This window comes from Cygnus atratus, chromosome 16 (genome assembly GCF_013377495.2).
Source record: "Cygnus atratus isolate AKBS03 ecotype Queensland, Australia chromosome 16, CAtr_DNAZoo_HiC_assembly, whole genome shotgun sequence".
NCBI lineage: Eukaryota > Metazoa > Chordata > Aves > Anseriformes > Anatidae > Cygnus > Cygnus atratus.
In genome coordinates this window covers 9,224,504-9,242,601 of record NC_066377.1, presented here as the reverse complement: position 1 = coordinate 9,242,601, position 18,098 = coordinate 9,224,504, and the positions used below count along the sequence as shown (strand labels likewise).

General features: G+C 43.6%; 2 protein-coding genes across 5 annotated transcripts in view; one reads left to right on the top strand and one right to left on the bottom strand.

Moving 5' to 3' along the window:
• The window catches only part of PREX1 (phosphatidylinositol-3,4,5-trisphosphate dependent Rac exchange factor 1), a 172,430-nt gene extending 158,152 nt beyond the window's left edge, over positions 1 to 14,278 (bottom strand). For 3 of the 4 annotated variants that reach the window (XM_035548098.2, XM_035548099.2, XM_035548100.2), the window contains exon 1: positions 13,817 to 14,249. In XM_035548098.2, coding sequence (XP_035403991.1) covers positions 13,817 to 13,984 — 168 coding nt within the window. In that variant the 5' untranslated portion in view covers positions 13,985 to 14,249. Of the gene's footprint in view, positions 1 to 13,816 lie in introns of all 4 variants that reach the window. The other variant, XM_035548097.1, reaches the window with a different exon arrangement.
• Positions 14,279 to 16,389: 2,111 nt separating this feature from the next.
• ARFGEF2 (ADP ribosylation factor guanine nucleotide exchange factor 2) overlaps positions 16,390 to 18,098 on the top strand; it is a 61,441-nt gene continuing 59,732 nt past the window's right edge. The window contains exon 1 of the mRNA XM_035548318.1: positions 16,390 to 16,481. The gene's annotated coding sequence lies outside the window, so the exon portion shown is untranslated. The remainder of the gene's footprint in view (positions 16,482 to 18,098) is intronic.

The following is an 18,098-nucleotide window of genomic DNA, read 5'->3' as shown; positions in this document are numbered from 1 at the left end:
AATATTTAAGGCAAGAGAAACTTAATAGTCAAATAAGAGATGAAAACATGCATTACTTCAGGGAATGTTTTGTTCACTGAATAAAGAAAGAGTAAGAAAGTCGTGCCTCATTTGGCAGACATACAAAAAAAACAAGCCCAACCAACAACAGAAACTGAAGTAATAAAGAAACCTGTATACAAGTTTTTAATTTTATAGCAGGAACTGCCCAGAGCTCAGTTTTTCACAGAGCCATCATGGTTGGCGAATAGTGAAAGGCTATGAAATGAGGTACTATGTCTGCATTGACCCGTTCTAACTCCAGAAGTACTGCTCTGTCCTGTTTGACTTCTTCCATTCACTCAAAACCAATACTATTTCCAGTTGTGTTTAGCTCAAAAGTTGTCAATACATTTTAACTTTATTGGTTCATTTTTGTTTCTAAATGCTTTCTTCTCTTGTTCCCTAACTCCTAAGTGGAGTTACTCTGAGCAGAGGAGGCAGACTATCGGTCCTTGTGCAAACGCTTTGCAAGCCCTGGTAAAACAAGGCAACATAAACCAAGAATCTGGGTGCAACGTGAAGGCCAGAGGATGGGATCCAGCAGAATACTAGTACGCTAGTAAGTCAGCCATGGCAAAGCTGGAGGCCTGGCTCAATAGAGAGCCCAGCAAAAACATAGATAGTGCACCACTAAATACACTGGATTTTGTGTGCCTCATACCATTTAATGACTAAGTTAAGAACACCAGTGGCACTTCTGTCTTCTATAAATAACGTAATCAGCAAATCTCACCTTTCAATTATTTCCCAAAGAAATTGTCTTTAGCCCAAAAAGCCCCCAAATCATCATTTGCTTACTGACAAGCTTCCAGAACTTGCCCTCCATGCACGTGAACAAAACACTTGTGCCGATGCAAAGAAGGAGGCATTTCTTTGCAACAGGGCTATTTGCACATGCTCTGGTATAAGAGCTGACAAAGGAACCACGTTCTGGGAAAAGCCTCTCTCCAACATCCATCTTTTCCTGTTGAGGGATCATACCTCTAACAACTGAATGCTCCTAACAAACGTACTTCTGCAGCTCTCTTTGGAAACCTCTCCGTGCTGTTCTTCCCTTTTCTGCGTCTTGTCAACACCCTCTCCTCACAAACAGCTGTTTCCCATCTGAGATGATTTCTGAGCACAGCACCGGTAACATGACAGAGACAGAAGTGCCAGCATCCAGAGGGATATAAGGTTAAAAAAAACAATAATATCCAAGTGTCCAGCAAGTATCATCTGAAGCCTTGGATTTTCCACAGTAAAAAGGGCAGTAAATAAAACAGAAATGAGCAAGCAGCACTTCACGTGAAGGACCAACATGCTTTCAGTCTACTGTATCTCAGCTCCCAACTGTTAGCAGTGACAGTCAGAATCAGGTAACTGCAGTCTGCTTCCCTTTCACGATGTCCTAAAGTAGCCCCCACCCGCTCAGACTGCATTTCCTCTCCCTTCCCTCCTGCACAGACCAAGAGAACGGAAGACATTGGGACAATGACAGAGTCAGCAGTGACAGAAATCAGTTACAGAAGGCTGGCCAAATGAATTGCCATCACTTGTGGCCTGGCACCTACAACTTTCACCTAAGCACAGAGCGTCAGAAGGAAACCCATCCCCAGCCACCCCCGCACTGGGGCTGGGCATTACCTCTGCCACAGGCATTCCTGCTCTACCCCAGCCCTATTTCAGGGAGATGTGCCTCAGACGGGGGGGGGAATGCCCATCCTAGAAGGCTAACAGCAGCAGGACACTGGCCTGAGCCTGGGAATACTGCTGGAGAAGTGCTGGAAAAGCGCCTGGCACCCTTGTGACCCAGGCATCCTCGCACTGCCCTAACCACATCCCAGGCAGGGTGGCAGCGTTAGGACAGGGCAGGGACCATTGCCAGGAGGCAGGCTGGATGCGGCCACCCAACTTTGAGACTAGGACAGATGTGGGGAGACAAGCCGAGACCAGATCGTGACACTTGGCCTCAGGGCCAGAGAATAAAGCCCGACACTGTTTTGTTTACTACGTCCGTAGCCTGAGTCTCTTGCTTAACAATACAGGGCATTAACCACTGATCAGTTCTGACAACATCAGATAAACTTCTGCGGCAGTATCTCCCCACCCCCTGTGACCCACATATTAAATAATCCACAGCCCACTGATATTTATCTGCAACAGGCTTGTCCATTGTTCCCACAACCACCTGGATTGTCATAAGAATTGGGTTTCAGAGTCTGAAGCATTTTACCAGCTCGAAAGGTTTACAGCCTTCTGTTCCTGCCCCTTCAAACAAAATGAAAGGGGGTTCTCGAGCCTCCTAGTGACAATGTTAGCAGCAAATGGCTCCCTGTGAATTCAAAGCAGTTGTCAGATTAGACAGAAAGTCCCATGAGACCAGAGACTTTGCCATGTAGCTAAAACCCACCCACCTATCTGAGATAAGAATTTGCATTTTAGTGAGTTCTTATCAGGAATCTGTCCCCAGACCAGGGCCATCCACCACTTACACACCACGCTTTGAATGTCAGGGAGCTCCTCTCATTGTCAGTTTCCTCAGCCTCCAAAATAACCCCGAATGCAACCTTTTATGGTTTTTTCCTCTTTCTTGACACACATTTCCCGTATGTATCCTATGACGGGTTGTTCCAAGTTACTCAAACCACGCTAGGATGATAGGCACAGGAGCAAGCAAAACTTGCAAGACAGAAGTGTTATCACCAAGTGATTTACTACGGATAAGCAAATGTATAAGGAAATGTGGATAGTGTCATTATACCTTTTTTTCCTCCAATCTAAGCTCATTACACATGTACAAAAGTACTTAACATCTGACAGCCATCCAGCACTTCCAGTGTAAAACGAGTCTCAAGTTCAAAGCTGTTTCTTAATAAATCGTTTAATAAATCATTTGGATCACAAAGTCAAGCATTGCTCCTTGATGGCAGTCTCTGCAGTCAGGGTCACCACTGTAAAGGACTCTGCCAGTCTCTCTCTAAGCAGCCCACTCAGAGGAGGGATGAGCAGCACGACCCCCCGGCAATCAATATTTTCCCCTCATGTGTCAGAACAGACAGAGACGTTAGCAGAAAGAACCCATGGTTGGCAGCACTGGCAGTGACACTAGTTCACATCTAAACCAGCAACCTGGTTTGTACCAGTCAAACTCCCAGCCCAACCACATCAAGCTTCACATCCAAAACATATAGCCAAGTACTTCCCAACACATGCTCCAAGGAGCCCTGGAAATGTTACCCCTAACTCTTAAGCACCAGCAACTAAATAACTAACAAATCCACAGGCAACACGCTATCAGCACCCTGCATGTTAGATTGTTTGCTCCTTTTATTTAACTGAAAGTGTATTTCTGTGCCAACTGAATGATGACTAGTCCATGAGTGCTTTTAATGATTAAAAGACAGTGCTCATAAAAAACATCAAAACAGCCTCATTTTACATAGGCTAAGTAGTTTGGGAATCAACAAATTAACCTGTTGGCACACAAGAACTGACCGCAAGCAAAGCCAGAAGTAAAAACTGAAGGTTGCATTGAAAGCGTTCAGAAATTTACTCCGTGAATCACGAGATGTCAGCTGGGTTGCAGCCAGGTGTTATTTGTATGGCTGATATTCCTCCATAAAATTGGTGATAGCAATGAGATTGACTCAACATTCTTACATGAACATACAAGCTTCTTTATCTGAGTTCCACAGTCCCATAATGCAAGTAAACAACTCAATTTTTAAATAATCAAGGTGTAGAAATCTATTGCCTTCTCTGCAGCTCAACAATATACGACATGAAATTGCCCGTTGTTCTCTGAACTGCTCAAGTCGCATTGCCTTCCAGTTAGTGACAAGTCCTTGTGCTAGCAGCACTGGATGAGAAAGCAGGTGGGTTTTCATACATGGGCATCATGATGCTTGGAATGGTCAGTGTGTCCTCCTATCCTTCGGTTTCCAAAGGCCTGTCACAGCTCCCATTCAGTTTTGGGCAATTACTATCTTGTGGCCTGACATATGGCTCTCAGCTGTGTAAGCAGTGGGTTAGTCTTCCAAGGAGCAGGGCTCGTTAGGAAGAGCGAAGGAACTGTTTTCTCCCACTCCGGTCTTGAGATCTGCAGTTCAAAGGGAGCTGAGGTTGCTTCCTATGAGTGGCTCCTATACAAGGGGGAAGAAGGGAGTCAGCCATTTTAGCCAGAGTAACCACCCTGAGGTTCTCCCCCAGTACAGGTCCTACTGCAGCTCTGAGTGCCCATTGCAGCTTGCCTCAATCAGCTGGGCAGAAGGCAGAGCTAAAGCTTCGACCAGTCTTGCCTAGGCTGGGCAATCAACCAGCAGTCTTCACCTGCAACAACATTCAAGTCCAAGGTTTTGCTCAGGTCCTTGGCATCCTGTTGGTGCATCCCCAGCCCAAGCCTCAGTTTGTGACTCAGAACGGAAAGAGAAGTAAAAGGTGCCATTCAGTCTCTGCATGAGATAGCTCTGTAGGAATTGCATTACTCCACAATGAAGTCTCTGTAGCTGACTAAAAAATGACATTGTTGCATATTTCAAATCTTTTTCTTGCCTCTGGCTGTTAAAGGCTGAGAACGCTACAGTCATTCCCTCTGCTAAACAGGAACTCTTCCAAATAGATTAGAGAGTGACATTTCCATTCCGTCCTTCAAAAAGGTAGGAGCAGTTGCTTCAATGCAAGTAGAAAACAGAACGTAAAACACTGAGATAGAAATTAAGAGACAGAAAGGAGGCGTGGAAAATGGATTGAAGTCACCCCAGAAGAAGAAATAGCAGCCTTCCTATGCCACAAGTAAAACCCCTACTGTTTAGGTCCTTAATGCAAACAGCCTTCGTGCGCTCTGAAACGGCACTGCTTTACTGATTGCATTAATCAAGAAATCATCTGTCAATGCAGGGCATTAATGGAAATACTGCTGTGTAAATATGGATTAAGCATCCCACCACGCTGCAAGGAGGATGGGAACATGCAGCAGCATTAACTACAAATGAACTATGCATTCTTGCATGTCATCTAAAGCACAAAACGAAAGGGCCTGGCTGAAAGATGGCTGCAAAGAAACCTTGCCGTGAAGACAAGGAACTGGCAGAGACAGCCATTCAGTACCCTTTCAAAGGTTTGATCCACAAAACAGGTATCTGCAATTGTGACAATTGCTATTTGCAAATGAAAAATCTTCACAAAATACTGGAGTCCAGAAGATACCTTTCAATTTCCTAATTTCGAGAGTGTCAAACAAGGAGATGTGAAAGCCTTGGCCACAGGTAAGGCCTGGTCCAACAAGATCTGAGGGGCCAAATTAGGGTTCTGCAAAGCTGTGTCACTAAATCCTAATTTAGTGCAAGAAAACTAACGGTAACCTTTGCAGATAATGAAAGACCTAGCAGATAAGCAGATACATGCGCATGTGGGTCAGCAGTACTCTTTCTGTTGGCCACCACTATAGACTGCCACTGCACAGTGACTCCGAGCATCACCAACATGAAAGCAAACCTTACAATTTACACCTTAAAAACCCACTACAACTCTGCAAGACCTTTACCAAGAAGGCATGCATTGCAGATTGAGTATCCAGCTGAGACTAGAAAGAAAAGAAAAATAGAAAATGGATTTTACAGCTGGAAATAAAAAGGAAGTTCTCACATAGTCCCTTGTATTTTCTTGCAAGCGCCTAAAGGAAACAATAGGCAGGCAACAGAAATAGGTAATTTGTTGAAAGCCTCATCTGCCAGGGACTCATCTGCATACCTGCAGGCAGACAGGGCACTTGGGAGAAGGCTTTTCAAGCCTCAGATAGCCCGCAGAGCAGGATGCCTCTTGGGCCACCAGGTCTGACCAGAAAAGCTTACTTGAAGACACGTCACTCTCTGCCCCTTGAGCTCAGCGCTGTCCTTCCAGGACACTTCCCAGAATTGTAAACATTACACTGCTCCCATAAAGCCTGTATGCAAACAGTCGCTGTCACTGGTATGATCAATGAGTTGTCCTCAAAGACAGGTACAAATTCAGGCAAACTGTTTATGGCTGCTGTGCTACAATACTCCTCCTGTATAACGCATAAGAACCCTGCACTACTAAAGACTTGTAAGTGCTTTGTGCCCACAGTTTAAGCACTAGAGTTCAAGAAACACAGTAAGTGGAGAATCCAAATAATAGCACAAATTATCAGAGGTAAAATTAAATAGCTTGTGAGAAAAGAGTTGAATAATTTGACAATTTAGTCTAGACTGAAACAAAATGTGGTAACAGCCACAATATACTTGAGAAATTGATGCAAGAGAAAAAGATCACCTCTGTGCTCACTGCAAAAAAAAGAGATTAGACATTACAGTAGGCATTAGGAAAATGTTTCCAACAGTAAGGACACCTAAACACCAGGATAAACCATCAGAAACGGCCCTCCTTTCAGATCAGAACACGATCTGTCAAGATCATCTACAGCACTCCCGATGATTTTTTGATATGCTGTAAACTGTGGAACCACGCTTCCCAACACCACGAGGCAGCACGCCTTCCCATGGCGCAAATGCTACATGACCTGGGAATTGGAAAAATAACAGAACTGTCAAACTTTTTCTCCCTATATTTAGGTACAAACAAGCTCCTTTAACGTGTGTCAGTCTGCCTCCTGCTAAAGTCAGACAAAAAACTATAAAGCTGGCCATGCATTCAGCTCTGTATGGAGCACTTTACTCCTGATCAGTCCTGCTATCTGCAAAGTTTGTTTCATTTTCAATCCACAGGCCCATTCCTACCAAAGCCCAGGGTCTTTGTCCCTCCTGTGCACTTACTCAGCCCCAGACTGCTATTGCAAAAGAGTTTTGTTGCAGAGGCATCAGCACGGCACTGGGAAAGCACAGGGCAGCCAGGCTCTCCCTGCCCCCCAGAAAGCACGACACATGTTCAGACAACTGGCATCCCCGATGTGAGAGGGAGGGACAAATGGCAAAAGGGCTGATTGATGGTATCACTGCAATCGAGGAGGGAGAGTTGGGGCAAACACTGCATTCTGAAGGATGGAACGAGACCAAAGAAGAGAGAGAACAGTTAACAAGGGTCAGCTGCACACCAAGCCAGAGAGAGCTACAGGAAGCAAAGAAAAAGGAGGTTCATTTCTCACCTGTGTGGCAGCAAAGTGGTCAAACCACATGGGGGATTTACAGGTATTTTCTCCTTGTGGCTCTTCTGTGAGAGACCAAAAATAACTAAACAACTTAATTCATGTGAAAAATCTGCTGTGCTCCTATAGGCCTTTGGTTTGTAAAGCCTCACCGCAAAAGACATGGGTTGGTCACGCAACTTTCCAAGTGAAGAAAATTGAGCTCAGACATATGTCTCCAAGTAGAAGAGAACCCCTGAATTCTGTATCCTCAGTCCCTGCTCTTAGACCCACGGCTGGCTCTCCAGACCACAAGTGGTCCACATGGACCCAGCAAGCAGTCCACCTGAGGTCCACAGAAATGCACAACACGGTGTCTCAGTGAAAAGTCTGACAGAAAGTACACATGCAAGTCTGCAAGAAAATCTGAGACTGTTTTTAGTTCTCTGATCCAAGTAGCCTTGGACCGTACTCCCTATTGCATTCCCATCCGTACACTGGAAGAAGAAGAGGTTATCACTTGCTGGCGTTTCAGAAACAAGTAAAAACTACGAAGATCCCTCTGTCTTTATGTCATATCCCTCTGATACATGGAAGTAGGAATTAACATCAATTAGTATACCCTGACCTGTGAAATACGACAGCTACAGGATGCAAGAGAAACAAAATGTACGGAAAAAATCCTTTGCTACAGAAAACTGACAATGCCATTGATATCCCTGAAGTTTCGCTGCAGTACACCAGATGAGGCTTTCTTCTTTCTAAGCCTAAAGATGAATAAATATTTTCAGTGCTTTCTTTTGCTTTTCCGTTTTCCATTTTTGTTTCACTTTCTACCTCCAGACCATTTTCTTCACATTCTCTTAGTATCCAGCACAAAAGAACTTCCTCACCTGCTTGCATTTCAGCCTTTAGTAGCTGTTTTTGCAGAGCACTATCTGAAAAGCGAACTCCTACCAACAGAACTGCCAGCTCAATTCAAGAGTCATAATGCAAACTCCTAAAAACTAATGAACATTTATGCTTTGCTGGTGTTCTTCACACTCTACAACCACAAGGGCTACAAAACTTGCCCTTTAAAACGAAAGCCACAATCTTCCTCAATTTACAAGTGTCATGAACCAGGCTTTTAAGAAAAACATCCCATGTTGTTAAGACTCAACAGCAGAAAGTCTTGATCATAGGCAATCATAACAATTGGATTTAGGTGAGCACATCTGAGTAACCGAAACTACCAAACAGCAAAGCTAGTTTAGATCTCTTCCAAACAATTTCCATCTCCTTCCTCTCCCCAACTGCTCTTTTAGCTGTCTCATAGCAGAGGAACAGCATCACCCAAACCATATGGTTCACCTTCCAGAATCAGAGTTTATCTGGGTCTACTGAGGGTGAAACTCACAGAGAACAGAGCAGGAAACCACACCTCACAGATGAGACAAATGGCTTGTTTGCTGCTCTGAGTACCAGAGCCCTAATCTTGGATGCAAACACGATTGTGAAATATGAAGAAAAAAATAAGAGGCCTGTGATGCTTATCATATTTTGAGATGGGTGGAGTGCAAAATCCAGAGATACTAGATCAATTACAGCCACAAAGCAAACAAGAAAAGGGAGCATAACAAATATTTTGAGACTGTAGGATGTGGGTTAATTTATCTGATGGCATGTGTCCTAACATAATATTTATACAATAGATAAGATGGAAGAAGACTTCTAATCTTCATATAAAAATAATGGATGCCATAATATTCAAACCTAAAAATAGTCCTGGTACAATTAGTTATCCAACCTGATACCTGTCTGATAAGGACAGCTCAACTTTCATGTTCTCATGCCTGCACTGAGCACGCAGCAACTGCTTAAGCTAAAACTACATCCTGGCATCCTGATATTAAAATTTACACGTTGGTGGTTTGTCTTTGGAGAGATGAAAGAGCCCTATCTGCATATGATGCAGAGCACAATTCGGTTGTATATACTTGCAATTACCTGACCAAGTTGGGGGAGCTGCATGTGCAGGTCACAGCCAAGTGTTCAGTGAAATTAAAGAACTGCGGAGAAAAAATGTGTGTATACAACAAACTACCTACCATTGCAATCTAGTATATTGGATAATTACTGTTACTACACTTTCACATGCAATTAATATGATTACATCTATAAACTGCTAAGCCAAACCTCTAAATGCTGACATCTAATTGTTGCATACCACTATTCAATCTATCTTTAGAACAATGGTCAGTGAACGTGCATGAAATTACTCAGGGCTTCTGCGCCTCCTCACTTGAAAAACGGTCTTTAATCACCACAATACCAATATCACAGATTTGACCGTAATTCTGTGGAACGACTATATAGCATTCAAACAAACCACAACCCTTCTTTTCTCAAGGAATTTTGCAGGGACTTTTTTCTACAGCACAGGCAAGAACAGATACCTAGAGAACAGGTAAACTTAGGGGCTGCAGAGTGCCAACGTTATGCCTCAGTACCCAAAGGTTCTACTGTCAGCCACAAATTCATGTCAACCTTGGTATGCTAGCAAAACTGTATGTCACCAGACAGATGCTTTAACATTTATCAGACTGGTCATCAAAGTGAATCATCGCCTGTTTTAGTTCTGTCACATAAAACTGAAATATTTACAAGATCGCATATAACGCATAAACATTTCTGCATAAATCGCACTGTTAAAAGAGGCTGTGGGGAGGCAAAGGATTAATTGAATCTTGAAGTCTGGAGACTGAAAATGCTTATGGCTTATGATCTCAGCAGAGACTTACAACAGAACTATTTGCCCTGTTCTCTTTGAAGTTTATCTTACTCCATCAGTAACTTTTAGTCAAGTTCCATTAGCTTCAGACAATTTTCCACTTTGTTTCTCATTTGATCAGTAGTTCTTTAATGACGTTGGCAGCAGTATGTTTTCATCCATTCCCTGTAGTTCTCCCTGCTGCTTTAAAAATTGGTCCGTATAATGGGGCTTTATAAAGAAATTTAGCACATATCCACAGAACTACATTATCTATTAATATTCATGACTTCCACAGTATTTCTTCAAGCAGGATTCTGTATTTTTCAACATCACACCTGCCTGGTAAAATGGCAGATAAGATAGGACACAATACAGCCTGTGCATATTCATAATTGAGTAACTTCAGATCATTAGCTGAGAGCTGGTAGAAAACAGTTTGCCCTTTCTCAGTATGGTAACTCCTCCTTTTGAGGTTCAATCTAGGAAAAGTAAGTCTATCAAAATCCTATGATATGCATGAGTATCCTATCTGTACCTTACTAACATTTAATATGGAATCTAGGCACTCTAATAAAATAGCTATAACCCTTGGAACTGATCACCTCATCTTGCAAGATCTGGAGCAAACCACAGTAAAAAGAGATGAGGTTTCGTTCTCTGCACACTTCTGGTACATAATACTGCAATGGGACTTCTCACAGGTGTAACAGAAACTGACCAGGAACAAACTGACCAAAACTGCCTTCTTGCGCCCCCAAATCAAACCTATTGGATTGAATAAAACAGTTAAGCTGTAGTGAGACAGCTAAGTTAACATTGCAGATACAACTTTTGTGAGAATTACTAGAGGTATGAAATAACAGGTTCTAGACACTACATTATTTAAATAGGTAAATACTTGGAGCATTTTTATTGATGTTTTTACTTCTGAGCACAAAACCAATAGCAAGATGTTTTCTCACAACAAAAACTGTTAGTTACCATGAAAAAGAGAACTTGACGTGCCATAACTTTCATGATACCCGCTTTACGAATCCATAGAAGCAAAAATAAAGACAATCTTCTACACAAGTAAAATAAAATAAAGATTGAGTCCCTTTGTTTCCGGGGAAACTACTTTCCCTACAGCTTGGAGGGGGGTTGGGGGAGGGGAAGATTTCTAAGAATAAGAAAAAGATAAAAGGAAACCTTTCCTTTAACATGGTCACATGCTAGTCTTCTAAAAAGGACAAAAATACTCTTAGTTGTTTTGCAAATCCATAGTATCAAATACTTAAGAGATTCTTTTACATTACTAGGGAACACATGGAAGCTTCTGTTAGCAAGCAACCTCAGGGCTGTGAATAAACCCATAGAATTTAGTTGTTTGCTTTTTAAAACATTGTTTATTGAGAATACTTAATGAGAACTCCAGCTTCAACAGCAAATATTTAACGAGGAGCACAAACTCCCTCACCTAACCTTTTTCTAAAGCACAACTGTCCCATCTTACTTATGGAAAACTCATTCTGATGACTGAAAGATGTGAGATTTAGCCTTCCTTTATTTATCAAAGTGATTAAAGTTACTGAAGCAAAGGAACCTGCACCTCTCCTGTCTCAGCTCATGTTCAACAGGAACTAGTTTCCATAGGATCTGGGAACTGCAGCCTTTTCTCCACTGCTGCCAAGAAATTCTTTCTATAACTTATGGAAAAATAATCAATTTCAGTACAATTCACACTGGAAAAAAAAAACACATTAATATCACACAACCACGTGTGAGTGTTAACTGGGTACCATACCCCAGAAAGTAGAAGAGTTTATGTTTATTTTGCACTGGGTAAGTGCTGCTCACACGGAACATGAGACAGTAAGAACGAGACCCATGTGGCAAAAGCAACAGTTCCTACGCAGTCACATCTGAGCACTCAGAAAAAAGCTAATGGGAGTAAAGTGGACTTAATTTGTGAGGCCCACGTAGATTTGAGAATACCGAATCCCAGAGCTACTTGTTAGAAGGTACTATGTTAGGGCCTTCCACCAAATTCATGCAGAAAATATTTCTCACTCCAAATTTTTTTAAAAATATCTTCCCACTACTGCTCCATTCACCCTCACGCACTGCAGTAGGCCCTCATTCTCCTTTCCTTGGTGCTAAAACCATTCAGCTGCCTGAATGCAGTTGTATAGAGACTCGGCCCATAAGAACTAGGTCAATGATTGAAGGAACTTGTTATTTAGGACAACAGAGGAACATTCAATACGTGCTTCAAGTTAAGCCTATGTGTGAACGCTGCTCTAAACCAAGGCCTAGAGATAGGAAAGATCCCATCCCTCAGTGCTTTATTCAAACATAATTACCGAAACAGAAACTCCACAGGGGAGTAAAGCTACACTATCAGAACCGGCCCCCAAGATAATTCTACCGCCAATCTCCGGTGAGTAGCTACTAACAAAGTGACTGTGAAAGGCTCCGGCTGCAGCGAGCCATCCTGAGAAGGCAGCCAAGCATACTCCATCGGTATCTTCTCCTGCCATTACCTAAGGCACATTACTCACCGCTGCTCCCACAAAAACTGCCAAGTTAACAAATATAAATAAATGACTGTTTTGTTCTGTTTAAATATATGAGAATCCCATTAGTTAATAATGCAAATGCATTTAGCTGTAGGAACTGAAGCTAAAAAACACATGCAGCCTGAATCTGCATTCCAGCCTGCAGCTCACAAAATCGCAAATTCAGTACTTAGGACAGAGGAATTTTCTGAGTTTTATTATGATTATTATTTTGTTTTGTCTATAGGGTGGGGCATTTTGCAACTTGCAGCTATTTTAGGAATCTCCTTACAGTGAGACAGAATCCTCATTTCAAATGAAGCTAACTGACACTTTAATTGGAAGCTTTGTGAAATTACAGACTTTGTGTTCAACTATTTGAGAGAGAAAAGGAGGATTTAAGTAGAGACTAGTTCTTAAAGCAACCACTTCCTTTTCATTTATCTTTACGCTAGACAGTTTGCCACTTGGGTGACTCTGAACAACGCTGAAGACAAACCGAATTTAAGCAACAAACAAAAACTTTGCTGGGAAGATGAGTCAAAAAGGGTCCAGGGTCTAAGCCATTTAGATGAAATCAGGGTTTAGTACTTATCTAGCAAAACACCAGAAAGAATTTTTGCCCTGACCAATCTTTTGGAAATCTCTGCAGAGACTTCCCTTGCTTTGATTCCTGATCTCTGTGTGATCAAATAGTTTCTTCTTCTTCTTTTTTATGGCATATCTGTTATCTAGTAACTTTTACTGCAGGCTCTTCGAGTTATTTGCAGGACTGTGGTGGTATGCTGATGAATTCCACATCTAGAGCCTACGTAGGAAAAAGGAAACATCCAGATGGAGTTTTACTTCTGAACCACTCCGTTCGGAGGGCGGGTATAATTGTCTCCACATGCACAGTCACACCCTGCCCAATCCCATGTTTGTGTTTACCCGTAAAGCAATATATATATATATATATATATATATAGTATTTATTTACAAATAACAGCCAACAGGCAAGGATAGAGCTCGCAGCTGGGCGGAACAGCAACTTCTGAACAACAACAAAAGGGGGAGGCACTCGGCGAGGCACATTCATTCCTGGAGCGGTCCCTGTCACCTCACAACACGACAGGGCACCCGCGTGCTTCCCCGGGGCTGCAGGGGCGGCACAGCCGGCCCTCCACCGCCCCAGCTATGTTTTTTTTTCCTCGCCGGAGGCCCAAACGCCGCCGTTGGCGGCCCCCTCACGCAGCGGGGGCATCCCCCGCCCTCTGCGGCTCGAAGAGCAGAAATTTCCCCGGCCGGAGCGGGCCTGCCCCCCTCACACTTTGCCCCGCCGCCGGGACGCGGCTCGCAGCCCCCGGCCCGCCCGGGGAGGAGCCGAGCCCCTGAGGGGGGCTTTGTCCCCCCGCTGCTCACCGACTGCAGGAACCGGAGGGTCCCCACGTAGTCCCGCTCGGTGCTGAGGATCTCGTTGAGGACGCAGAGACGGAGGCGCAGCTGACGGTCGGTGTCCTTGGGGCAGCCGGCGGGCTCCGCCGCGCCGGGGTGAGGAGGAGGAGGAGGAGGAGGAGAAGGCGGCTCCATGGTGGTGGTAGTGGTAGTGGCGGCGGGGCGAGGCGTTCCGCTTCCCCGCTGCTCGCCTCAGGAGCCCCCCATAGCCCCACGGTGTCCGGAGAGCCCCGGGAACGGCACCCCCCTGGCCGCCCCCCTCGGCCCTGCCTCGCCCGCGGGCGGAGGCGCTACAGGAGCCGGGCGCTGAGGGGAGCCCGGCTGCGGGACATGCCGGGGGAACGGCGGCGCGGCAGGCGCTCGGCGGCCGAGTCGGCGCTGAATGAGGAGAGGAAGGGAAGCCCCGGCGGCGGGGGGGTGTGGGGGAGCGAGAGGCGGGCGAGGAAGGCGGGACGGGGCGGGAGGAGGCGGCGGAGCCCGGCCCCTGGAGGCCCGGCGCAGGCAGTGGCGGGCAGCGGCCGGCCGGAGGTGGCTGAGGGGAGACCGGTGGGGGGCGAGGGTGGGAGGGACGGGACGGCCGTCACGGGTGGCGCGCGGCGGGCGCGCGGCCTCACCGCGCTCCCTCGGTCCAGTCAGCCCTCAGTTCACTCACACCCGAACTCCCACACATACCACATGCCTTGTGCTCCCTCAGACCACTTATCCCTCAGACATAACTCACCCCTCACACCCATACTCCCTCAGTCCACTTACCTCTCAGTTCACTCACTCCTCACACAGACACCCATCACACCCGAGCTCCCTCACACACCAAATGCCCCACACTCCTTCAATCCACTCACCCCTCACACCTGAGCTCCCTCACACACCACATGCCCCACACTCCTTCAATCCACTCACCCCTCACACACCACATGCCCTATGCTCCCTCCATCCACTCACCCCTCGGTCTGCTCACACCCGAGCTCCCTCACATGCCAAATGCCCCACGCTCCCTCAATCCACTCACCCCTCACACCCACACTCCCTTACATGCCACACGAACTGCTCACCCTCAGTCCGTTTGCCCCTCACACACGCACTCCTCACAGCCAACACACGGACCCCACAAACACTACATTCACACAACACATGCAGACACTGAACTCAGGCACTCCACACCGCAGTAACGCAACACACCACCACATGCCGTGGACACACACACAGACCCCTCACAGCCCATGGCCTGATGTGAGCAGATGCACACCAGGACAGGCACACTCGCACACAAACTCATGTACGCACAGAAATAGGCACAAATGCACGCGCCTCTGAAAGTGGAGACGTACACGCAGCTTCACTGGGACAGAAATGCACAACAGGCACTTGCATGCACAGAGAAATGCACCCAAATCTCCATATCTCCCTCCTCTGAGATGTACTGAGGGGCAGGCACACAAACACAAAGCTCTGGCGCATAGAAATGCATTCAGGAATGCATACACAGAAAGTACACAGCTATGCAGAAATAAGAGGTCAAACACTTCTATGCCAATGGAGAACATATACAAGAAATGTAAGTGTTTCTCTGGTGTGAATCAGAAATGTTATGGTTTTAGTTGGCTATAACTGCTTATGCAAAGTGGGTACAAGGTGAACTGAGGTGAACTGAGTAAATTGCACACAACAGTAAACGGAGCCCTATAAGTCACTGCTGGTCCCACTGACTTCCAGAAAGCTAACGTGATTCATACCAGTGGAGATTCACTCAAATATCTTCAATGCACCATAGGAAAGCTGCCAGGCTTTCTTCATGGTAAAAATAAATATTTATTTCCTTTGAATTAAGGAGAAAAATATTTCAAGAGAAAATTAAAAAAAAATGTTAATAATGTGAACTTTTAAGTGGCATAACTGCAGGGACAGATCTCATCTATTACCTTAAACATGAACACAAGTAATGTAATAAAACATCATTTTCCTCAGGCTAAAACAAAATACCTCTTTTGTTGTTTCAACTTAACAGTGATGTTTTTCTGTCTTGGTGGGTCTCTTTTATCCTAAGCATTAAGTTTTCTATTTAGGAGGAAATGATGGCAGTCCAACACACAATTGTCATCTTTAATTCTGATTTAAGCTTCATGGATATCATATTACATGACATGAAAAAACAACTCTTCAGTCAAGATATAGTGGCAGCAGGCTGTATGTCTGCTTCATAAAGAAATATTGAAGATGTTTTTAGACCTAGATGTTGAAATTGTCTGAATCAAGTAATATTGATATGTTAGCTTGCCAGATCTTCTTATGATGTAGCTTTGGGTCAAGGTACACAATTCACACCTTTGCAAACATTATTTTCATGATACATTGTAATCTCACTCCATTTCTGCAACCTTATCAGTGAGAAATGTTGCCTTCACTCCAAGTCAGTCAGAAACATGATTGCTCAAAATGGGAAGAAAAATGTGGGAAAGCTCATACATCCATAATTGTAGGAAATCAGAGGGAAAAGCACTGAGGGAAAGGGGATAGCAGGAGATAATTCTGGGTTTTGCACAGATCTGAGCTGCGTGGAGGGGCACTACGGGAGATGGAAGAGCGCCACAGCACAGGCCTGAGACAAGGATAAAGAAGCAAGACTTCAGGACAGGTCGGATTAGACTCTAAATTCACTGTTTTTCCTTCAAGTTAATTATTACCATTTGTTTTCTTCTGAGAGTTACTAGAACATTTTCATTTATTTAGTTAGTGTGTCTCTAGTTGCTGTCTTTTTAAAAATCAAATGATATTTCTGTGTAGGACAAGTGACAAGACTCTCATTTAAAACATCCTAATGGTTTAAATAACAGTATTCTCTGTTTGGAAAAATCAGCATCCCCAAAGCTACGCCCCCACCCTGTGGCTGAATGAGAAAGCTGACAGTTTGAAAGTTTTGATTTGTTAACTCTAGATCCTGTTTTTGCCTCAGAAGTCTCATAATAGTTTCATTTCCTCAGCAAATGCTGAGACAGGAGACCATCGTAGAGAATCAGTGGGATGCTCTCTGAGCAATACTTGAACTACTGTGTAGTGTGCATGTCTTTTTGTTTACGTTGTGTGTGAGATACATACACAATTTCTAACTTTATTGTTAACTTTAAAAGCATTATTATGTAAGGTATTTTAAAAGGATGCTACTTCTGACTGGAAAGATTAAAATGTTATGAAAGAAGTTTACATTAAAATTAAAGAGAGAATTTTCACTCTTTTTTGAAATAGTTTTCTTTTAGCTGTAGAAAAAATATTTTTGGTACTGTAAAGAGTTTTGTTTTGTTAGTTACTGTTTACTTTATTTCTTTCCAAATTATCTCAGATATACACAGAGAATCCTTACTTCAGACTAGATGATTTATTAGTTGCTAGCATGGCTTTTAATTTTAAAGACAAAAATCTGTAACTAGCCAGCCAGCTCTTTTATTTTTAAAGGGATGTTGTGTATTAACTGAACAAAGCTTAAGCTGAATTTGTGCCTCCTAGCTTGTTTTTTTTCTCCTTCTTCTTTTTTTAAATTATTTTTAAAAAGGAGGTAGTTTACAACTACTGTTCAGTTTTGAAGATAAATTTTACTATCAATATTTTTTCAAGTGAGCACTTCAAAAGCAAACAAAAAAAATGCTACTACTTTGTAAAACAGTCAGGGAGTCAATTATCAGGAGAGTGACATATCAATTACCATGAAATTCACCATCTTTCATGAAGATGTAATTAATTTACATGTGCTTGTAAGTTGTTTGGAGCTGTTATGTTTGTACATTGTCTACCACAGTAACACCAAGGTGTTAAGGTCTCTACATGGTATTACAATACCAAAAAAATAATTATCAACTATGTGTTTGTCTCTGTACTGATTGTGTTCCCTGTTGTAGGAGAAAATATTATTCACCATCAGCCTTGTGAAGGCCATGCTGAAGGTTCTGGGAAGGCTGCTGTAGAATAAGATTTAGAAATCCAGAGTGATTGTGGAATTTGTTAATTTAAACTGAGATTATACTCTTTAGCAAGGAAGATCCACTAATGTACCTACCTGCCTCTTCCCCACTGTTTTTTTTTTTTTCCTTCTTCTTCTCCTTTAACCATTGTTATTCCATTCTGAAAGGCTTATCTCTCTATTAGTCTTCCTAAAAGCGTATTTGAAGTTTGCTGGAGTTAACAAGTGTTCTTTCTGCTAACATTAGGAAATTTTGCATCCAATCCCCATTTTTGGCTTAACAAAGAATAGCCACTCATG